General features: G+C 35.6%; 1 protein-coding gene across 1 annotated transcript; it reads right to left on the bottom strand.

Moving 5' to 3' along the window:
* Positions 1-2,670: 2,670 nt before the first annotated feature.
* Positions 2,671-8,084, bottom strand: gfi1b (growth factor independent 1B transcription repressor). Its single transcript, XM_082141171.1, has 7 exons — positions 7,932-8,084; positions 7,315-7,424; positions 5,854-6,039; positions 5,481-5,710; positions 4,356-4,493; positions 4,085-4,250; positions 2,671-3,565 (listed from the first exon to the last, which is right to left on the bottom strand). The coding sequence occupies exons 2-7, from the start codon at positions 7,418-7,420 to the stop codon at positions 3,387-3,389; spliced, it is 1,005 nt and encodes a 334-aa protein (XP_081997297.1). The 5' UTR covers positions 7,421-7,424; positions 7,932-8,084; the 3' UTR covers positions 2,671-3,386.
* Positions 8,085-10,343: the final 2,259 nt, after the last annotated feature.

The raw sequence follows: 10,343 nt of genomic DNA, 5'->3' as shown, positions 1-10,343 counted from the left end.
TGAAAATTCATCCTGTGAAAACTGTTTTGAAATTGGACATTGTGTTCCCATTGAAACGGTATACTTTAAAACCTTTTAGCAGGCTCAATTTTTGAGATATCGAATTCAAATTTGGAATTCAACTTGGTTTTAGGCTTTGATTTTCTAGCGATTTTAGAGTCCAAATTATTTAGCAAAATATAATAAATATTGTATAAAATTAAAAAAAGTTTAGTTCAGTACATTTGCTTTAAAATGTTATTTTTGTACACTTTCATTTGTTTGACGTGCTTTTTTGACACTCTGCTGAGTGTCTTCATGAATTACAACCATTTAAATTCAGTTCTACACTCAGAAAGGGGGATGACAGTCAACAGGTTAAGAAGTCTGTTGAGTCCCTGGATCTGTCAGAGCGGTTACTGAATCAACACCTGATTGAATCTCTTACTGAACGATCTTTAGTGTCCATACGTTAGGCACTTAAGGGTTTTTCAAAGGACAATGTGCAGTTAAAGATATAGACCTACATAGGCAAATGTTTTGACTTTATGTAGCCCCGCCCCTTTTCAGCGCTGCACTCGTTGTGATCTGTCTTCCGGTTTGTATTTCCACAGCACGAAGGTAAGATCTTACGGATTAATGAATGAATCGCTCGTTTTAAAATCTTCCCGGTCTAATGACATTTGTTATAACATCCACTTCAAACATTACAATGCTCATGATAACCTTTGTCTTTTTGTCATGTTAACTCTACGTTAAAAGGATAGTTCACCCCAAAATGAAAATTCTGTCATCATTTATTCACCCTCATGTTGTTCCCAACCTGTATGAATTTCATTCTTCTGTTGAACACAAAATACATTTTAAAGAATGTTGGTAAAAAGTTGATGGTAGCCATTGACCAGGAATAAAAAATGATATGGAAGTCAATGGGGCCCATCAACTGTCTGGTAACCAACATTCTTTAAAATATCTTCTTTTGGGTTCAACAGAACAAAGAAACTCATACAGGTTTGGAATTTTTTCATTTTTGGGTGATCTATCCGTTTAAGTAAATCCACTTCAGAAACATACAAAGCGACTGCAAAAACGGAAGTTCGAACACAAAATTCTAAAGATGGCTGTGCTCTTTTTTCTCTCTCTGGTGATTAAGGGCTATATACGTTCAAAAGTTTAGGGTCAGTGATATTTTGAAGGAAATTAATACTTTTATTCAGCAAGATCTGTCTATCTGTCTGTCCCAGTATAACACAGTCTCTCATACCTCATTGAAAGAATAGGCGTGTCCAAACTTTTGACGAAAACTGTATGTTGTATGTTAAGGTGTAAGCTACGTGGCATTATACCAAAACCTGTTTAATTTTCATAATCAGAAATTACTGTTCGTGCACTGTTGCGTAAACGGTGGATAAACAGTTTTCTTATTTACAAAATCATGCAAAATCAACACACACACAAAAAAAGAGGAAGTGGAACTCGGGTGTGTGCTTGCCCCTTCATTTCCCCTTTTCTCCATTCAAGGCTACACCCCACCCTCTTGTCTTGGTCCTAAAATCCTGTTTGCTCACACATTGTCTGTCATCCAAATCTGACACCGATTGGCTCCCTGAGTAAGATTGTGATTTGCTATTGGATTTACTGTTTGTTCCAGGATGTGGCTGTAACTGTCCTCAGTCTGACTCAGACCCCGTTGCTGAGGTAATGAAAATAATCATTTGCATAGGCACCACAGATTTGTTTACCAACTGTACTAGAGAGGCACTATTTCCACCCTGATGCGGACACTGATTTCTGTTCCTAATTTTTTAGACAGGCGAGCAGGTGTGCAGAGCGCATGATGGGGAACAGGTCAGCAGTGGAAGTGAAGAGATTTCTGATCAACTTTCTTCAGCTTTTTTCTCAATAAGTTCCTCTTTCCTAAATGACTGCGCATACCTGTCCTGTTTTTCTTCTGCGATCAGGTGATACGCGCTGTTTAGCATTCTGAGGGAACCACAGAGATGTGTAATGTGTGATTTATGTTGCATTTCGGTGTAAGTGGATTGGATTTTCCTAACTGTCTCTTTTGTTTGAGAGGGAAGGTGTGTGTGTAAAGCTGTGTCAGTATAGGAATTTGTTTGGCAAAGCAGCTTGAACTCCACTGATGGGGAGTGACCTGAGAAGAGACGTCAGTAAATCTCTGAGTTTTTTGTAGTCTAAATGTTTGCACAACTAAGACTAAGAAGTCCCAGTTGGTCAAAGTTTAATCAGAGGAATCATCCCATTCATAAATATAAATGTCTTTGTTTCGCTGCACTGCCTTTTCCTTCCAAGCTCTTGCCCACAAGGACCGTTCGTTCAGACACATGAAGTTTACAAACCTGCCAGGCAGGAGATTTGCATGTAGAGTTCCAGGTACCTATTTGAATGAAGCTTTATCTCCAGTCACACCAGAGATTTCACACAGCCTCTGGCAGTGTGCAGAGCCATCGGCAGGGCCAACGGAACTGTGTATCCGGATCCTCGACAGGGCGGAGACACAAGAAGACAAACACAGCAAAGCCTTGTTTGCTGACTCTTCTCATTTTTCACTGTAGCAGGACTGATTTCTCACACATTTACAGTACGTGCACCCCCCCTCCCCCTTCTCTTCATCTCACAACTAGATTTAAAAATCCACTGTTGTGAATTATTGATCAAGCACTTTACATCTGATTTTAAACAACATTATTTATTTAGTACTATTTTTGTGACAAGAGTTTCTATAAATAACATGACAAAAAAAAAGTTCAACCTAAACATTAACATACAATCTTACTACTTTTTATACCAAAAGAAAAGAAAATGAAAGGCATATGTTTGGACTCCTTCATGGTGGCTGTACCCGGCGTGTGGATTTCATTTAATATTTAAAATGGACATTTAAATCATTCGATGGACTCTCTGCTTGTTAGATTACAGTTCTGATGGATTATTGGATCAAATAAAGAAAGTCATTTTGAAATCAATTGAAAGGTCTTCATGAAAATGTTGACATCATTTACTCGCCCTCATGTTGTTCCAAACCTGCATGAGTGTCTTTCTTTACAAAAGAAGATATTTTAAAGAATGTTGGTAAAGAGACGGCCATTGACTTCCTCTGTATTTTTTCCCTACCATGGAAGTCAATGGCTACCGTCAACTGTCTGATTACCAACATTCTTTAAAATATCTTCTTTTGTGTTCAACAGAATAAAACAGGTTTGAAACAACATGAGGGTGAGCAATTGATTTTAGCTTAAGTAATTTTGTCATTTTTATAGTTCTTAAATGTAGTTAATTTTTTGAGTGAACTATCCCTTTAACATGAGTCTTTTTTTTCTTCAAGCAACAGCCATTGGTGGTCTTCATTTCCTCCCCGCTGTCCGCCATGCCATGTTCAACCTCCGTTATTTAAGGCTGTGCTGGCTCTCGTGGTGTCTGCGAAGGTCTACCTTCCTCTGGAAGCCTTTGGAACAGATCTCGCAGCCGAACGGCTTGAATCCGGTGTGTTTGCGACTGTGTGTGATGAGGTTGGAGCTCTGGCTGAAGGCCTTGCCACACACCTGGCATTTGTGAGGTTTCTCACCTGCAAACAAACAGAACCATTTTTAATAAAATGTCATTTAAAACCCATTTTAATTGGTATAAAACACTGGAAAAATCTTTGCTTTAAAAACAGCTTGAAGCATGGATTTGCGTGCCACCCAGATTTGTTCTGTTTTTTCAACACAGGAGTGGCTGTCTGCTACATGCAAAGGTAACTTTCCGAGAGTCATCAGGAAAGCAGGAAGACCAGCTATGCAAATCAAGACAACATTTGTTTAATCTCCTTTTCTTGATTTATCTGTAGCTGTGCCGCTCTTGGAAACACACCCTAGAAAGCAAGCCAACTTCAGCATCTGAAGTAAATATATCTGTTCAGCATATTCAGTTTTAATGATTTACATGGAATGGGTGTATAGATAACATGCATTTCCAAATAATATGGGAAGAGTTTTTGGAAAACTGTTATTGAGGGGGGCATTAAACCACATCTGCTTTTTATCACAGATCTCTTTTCAACCACGACATAACAAACACGCATTCACACACCATGGCGTCTCACCTGTGTGTATGTAGGTGTGTTTCTTCATATCGGATTTCTGGTGGAATCTCTTTCCGCAGTACTGGCAGGGGTACGGCCGTGTGTCCGAGTGGATCAGCAGGTGCGTGGAGAGCGTTGAGGAGCGTTTGAAGGTCTTTCCGCACATCTTGCACTCGAAACTTCTTTCCTTTAAATGCAACAACAACAACAAAAATGCATTATTTCATAGCCATTATCCAAATGCCAGCTGATGTCCAATGGGACTAACTGGATCAGCATGGTTTGTTCTTACCTGAGAGTGGACGTTCATGTGTTGCTCTAAGCTAACTGCGTGGCCAAAGCTTTTTCTGCAGATGCTGCATCCAAAGGGACGTGTGCCACTGTGAGAACGTCTGACGTGGACCTCTAGTCCATGAGGGGTAGAAAACACCTGGAGAAGAGGACAGAAACCACAAATGAAATTGAGATATTAAAATACATACATACATACATACACACACACACACACACACACACACACACACACATATATATATAGAGAGAGAGAGAGAGTTATAATTTTCACTAAAAAATATTTTTTATAATATATTATTCTTAATTTTTTTAAATCTAATTTTAATATTTGTTTATTCTTTTTATTTATAAATGAATGAATATATATCATGTATTTGAAATACAGACAATATTTAAATGTTATAATTGATTCATTTATATATATATATATGTGTGTGTGTGTGATATACATGCATGCATGCATACATACATACATACATACACACACACATATATATATATATACAGTATATATATATATGTATATGTATGTATGTATGTATATACAAAATATATATATATATATATGTATGTATGTATGTATATACATACATACATAAAACCTGTACATACATACATGTACATACATACAACCCCCCCACCACACACACACACTGTGATATATATAAATATGATGACATACACACAAAAAACATCTTTATTCCTCGATTTGACAGCACTAATATGTGTATATATATATAGTTATAGGCATTATATATATATATATATATATATATATGTATATATATATATAGTTATAGGCATTATATATATATATATATATATATATATATATATATATAATGCCTATAATTTTCATAAACAAAATGTAATTTTGTTTATTTTTATTTAGGTATAATAATTACAAATATAGATATACAATAATTTTAATATAGATATGCTATGTGTATTTTATTTTATTTAGAAATAAAAAATAATAAAAACAACATTTAAAATCAAATTTCTTGAAAATGTTTATATTTTTAAATAATAATATATTTTTAAAAGAATCATAAAAAAAATACTAAAATAAAAATATACATACATAACAAACAAACAATGAATAAATAAATACTGATCTTACCTTATCACAGGTAATGCAGTGGTAGGTGTTAGACGTTGGTGAGTAGTGTGTGCTGCAATCCAGTGGTTGCGGAGTCTCCGAGCTCTGCTTCAGATGAGCTCCGTACAGGCTGCTGGCGTGCTGCAGGAGCGATGGAGGGAAGCCCATCTGCCTGAAGTCATATGTAGTGGGAACATGATCCCAGGCATAAGAGCTCTTGTAGTAAGAAGGAAACTCTGCCAACTGAGGCTCTGTTGGAGGTAGAGTGAAATCATTAAGATGATGATTGTTATTGTGTCTAAATATGCCCTAGAGATGTCACATGATACTTAACAATATGTTTTTTTGTGCCTTACTCACACAGATATGTATGCCAGTGCACCGCCACACTCACCAGATAAGTAAAACGGCCGTCTGGTTGTGACGGACAGATCAGGTAGAGATGGTACTGGACAGTCGGGCTCTCGCTCACACTTGATGAAGTCATACGGGTCTCTGTGGGAAGGTCGAGTGAGGGAATCTACCAGGGGCCGCTCTGGGGAATTGCGTTCCTTTGGTTCCAAAGGGACCAGCGCTGGGACTAAGAAATCACAATGATCGTAAAATGCATGTGTTACAAGGTTGCAGGAACAGCAATCAAAGTGAAATTTCTTAAAATATTAAAACATATAGTTTCCATAATTTTTTTTTAAACTCTTAGGTCACACTTAAATATGTCTGAATGTCAGTGTATTAGAAAAAAAATATTAAAACCAAGTTGTAACTGATGTTATATATATATTACATAAATATCATAGATTTGATCTCAGAACTAACTATACTTTTCAAGGCTTTTTTGCAATAATGATCGCTTGGATGCATGACGTGCAGTTTGTTTTGCTTCAAACTTGAGCTAAAATGAAATGCCACTTGGTTTTATATTTTGTTTCTAATGCGATGAGATTATTATGCAAAAGCATTATATTATTCATCCAGCCATCCAAATATTTCACTTAGGCATCTCCTCTCTAAAGGCACTTTAAATAAGAGTATTAGAAGTGTGTGTGTGTGTGTGTGTGTGTGTGTGTGTGTGTGTGTGTGTGTGTGTGTGTGTGTGTGTGTGTGTGTGTGTGTGTGTGTGTGTGTGTGTGTGTGTGTGTGTGTGTGTGTGTGTGTGTGTGTGTGTGTGTGTGTGTGTGTGTGTGTGTGTGTGTGTGTGTGGTTGTGTGGTTGTGTGTGTGGTTGTGTGTGTGTGTGTGTGTGTGTGTGTGGTTGTGTGTGTGTGTGTGTGTGTGTGTGTGTGAGACTGACAGATCTGAGATTGTTCCTAACACTACATTTTCTCCAAATGAACCCTAAAACACAGTTATAATCCAGTGACAGTACTGCTCTCTTGTTTGAATAGGCCTAGTTTGCATATTCGTAACATCCACCCTAACCGCTAGACAGTTTACAAACTTTCATGGAATACAGCCTATTGAGCTAAACCTACATAAAGAGCACAAATGAAGCCCAAAATGCTGTCTTAAGTAAGCACCTAAGGTTTTGAGACACAGCCCTAGAATCAAATAACAGTCAGCCTGAGGCTGAAGCATCAGCAAACATCAATCTGACAGGTGCTCGGCGCATCCGCTCACCACTCACTGAATCATTTATTTCCCCCAAATAAGAGAATTAAGAGATTTGTAATTATGAAGAATGAATAGAAAACCTCCAAAAACAAACAACATTTGAATTATATATAGATTGTTTGTCTCATGAACATCATATGTCAGATGCACACAGGGGAATTTGAAAGTCTGGTTAAAATAAAATAAAACCTACTGAGCATTTCAGTATAAATGAAGTATTTCTGAAATATAATAATGGCATTTACTTGTTTTGGGTGCTGGGTCCGGGACTGTCTGTTCACTTTGCTCCGTGTCGATGGGTCGGTGCACATTGTAGGACTTTTTACTTTTCACCAAAAACGATCGTGGCATGATTCTGTAAAATGAGATTTGTTTACTGTGATACTTCCATTTTCATATTTGTATGATTGCATGTACATAACTATTACAAATCAAATAACAAAACTGTAAAATTATCCATCTAAATAAAAAATATAGCTACCCTGTATGATGACAAAGTCATTTCATAAAAATAAAAAACAACAACATGCTCAAGGCTCTTGTAATAAGTTCATTTTCCTTTCTGTGTCTAAAAAAAAAAAAAAAAAAAAAAGTGTGAAAATGTATACAGTTATTATAAGCTACAATACTTGGTGTTGCTGTTGATGTTTTGAAAGTTTCAGTCGAACTTTGTTCTGGTTTGAGACAATTTTATAACATATGTTATATTAAATATGCCAAATTATTGTTGAATTATAAATAAGAATTATTTAAATATAAATATGTATATACATATATTTTAATAATATACTTGAGGTTGAAAAAAAACTTTTAAATAACTGTTTTTAATTGTAAATGTATTAGAAATATGAAAACAGCTTACCTGAAATGGTGTGGATCCTGAAAAAAAACGTGTTTAAAGTCCTTTAATGGTTTTCGCAAACTTCGTGATGAAAAGTGCTGGGAAATCCGTTGTGATGTTTAGAAACTTAAGCACTGCATCTCTGAGTTAGTTGCGTTGAGTTTTTTTTTCAACTCCCCTCCCTGATTTTCAATCCGATAATTCTGCGGTGGAATCTGACTGAGCTTTCAACCAATTACAGGCAGAGCAGGTGCGACATGTGTCTACAAAACGCAAACACATCCTGGTTTAGGCACTATTTGACATAATGGTGAAATATATTTAATATATTTGAACACATATTAGTTGTCATTTGAAATTGATAGTTAGAATATTGGTTTACATTTTTAGACCGATATATTATTTTATTAGGGGTAGGCTAAAGCCTAGCCTAGTTATTTTATTAGACCGCATCTCTACTGCTACATGGAGCGTAAAAAAGGTTAATTGGTTAACAAAGCAATGCGTTAAAGGTTAGTGGTATTTTGCAAAACATTTTCTCAAATCATCTGCTGCCAATTTAGTAATTTATCATCATTGTTATTGGTCATCTGTTGACTTGACTCCTGTAAAACATCTTGCGGGCTTAAACATAAGACCAGTAAACCAGCAACAAACTTTGCTTGAACGTACCCCTCAGAAATACACACCAAACCTGTAATGTTGGTACCTCAGAATGTTTGCTTACTTTTATTTGCACAGTTGTGTTTTGGTTGCAGCCTTTAGGCGTTTTATCTTTGATTATTAAAAGCACAACTATGCTAATATTTCATTGTTTGTTAAACTAAGCGCTGGGAGACTCTTAAATGTTTATTTATTGAGTGTCTATAATCCTGGTGCGTTTTGCCCATTTAATAATTTTCATTTAAAGATTTACCGGGATCAGTTTTATATTGCCTTGTGCGCGCGCATTAATGTATTTCGATTAATGTATTTCGATTAATGTATTTACACGCCCCCGTGTGGATTTGATGGTGAACTGCAGCTCATTTTCAGGTGACTTCAAAATATAACTAAATTCTTGCTTATAGGGGCGCTTAAGAGTGTGTGTTGCCGTTTTTTGTTTTTTCTTTAACTTGCTTTTCTTCACCTTGTATACAAATAGTGAACGTTTGCTGAGAGCTGAAACATGCATTAGCCTAAAGTAGGTTAAATTACAAATGATAGCTATTTTGACTGGCTAGTTCACTCAGAATCGCAAATTCTATTGTCACAAGGATTTCTTAATATATGTTGGCTGTTGTAGTCTGTCGTAAAGGAGTCATTGTCATAAGGAGTCATTATCATGAAGATTCATTACCATTAACAGTCATTATTTCTCCCTTTAACGCCAGCTAGCAGAGTGGCGCAGCGGAAGCGTGCTGGGCCCATAACCCAGAGGTCGATGGATCGAAACCATCCTCTGCTAAAGGTTTAATTTTTATTTAAATTTTTTTTGTATATAAATGTATTATTATTATTGTGTAGCGATTTAAAGATAACAACTTGTAATCTCAAGGGTGAAAATACCACCAGGGTTGTTATAAGAAACTAAAACCATAAAAACATTTCCGTTATTTGAAATAAAATAAACGTAAACTGAAATAAAGTATGAAATATATATAATATATATAAAAGTTATTTTATTTCGACTAGTTGGAAACATTTTTCATTTTAATTTAATTTGCATTTAGTTTTACTGAAATAAAAAGTAATTAAACTAGGTCTAGGCCAATATACACACAATAATAATAAATAAATAAAAAACGAATAAAAAGGACAAAACACACAACACAACATTAAAAATATAAATATAAAATACTCCAAAATATTAATAAAAAACTATAGCCTAGTCTGTGATAGCCTAAATAACAATGTAGCTAGGAATTACACAAAAGGGGACATATAAACAGTAAAATGCATATTAGCTATTATTACGATCAGAGATTAACAAAAAGGACATGAATAGTAGGGAAACACTATCAATGGAAGATGATTCAGGCAATTTGTAGCCTACTATTTTGAGGGAAGACATCTTTGATGTAATTAAATAGATGTCTATGACCGTGATTAACCACTAGAGGGAAATCTCCACTAAAAAACAGTCTCATCCAGAACATTTTAAACCATTACTTGTATTAATAGGCCAACTCCGTATAAGTTATTTTTCACTTCTTATATCATGCTCTTTTTGATAAGCAGAGGCAGAGACGAGTATACAAAATTAAACATTACAGTAAGATGAGATAAGGCTGAGAAAGATCAATACGCACACAGTAAGAACTTCTGTGATCTCACCCTCATGTGATCACAAAACCCCGTAAAAACCTTCTTCATTGGAATATAAATGTGGATGTTTGACAGAATCAATGACAGTCTTAGTCACAATTCACTGCAGTTGAATGGGGGAAATAT

Source organism: Leuciscus leuciscus (genome assembly GCF_965113295.1).
Source record: "Leuciscus leuciscus genome assembly, chromosome: 16".
Taxonomy (NCBI): domain Eukaryota; kingdom Metazoa; phylum Chordata; class Actinopteri; order Cypriniformes; family Leuciscidae; genus Leuciscus; species Leuciscus leuciscus.
This window is presented reverse-complemented; position numbering and strand designations above follow the sequence as displayed.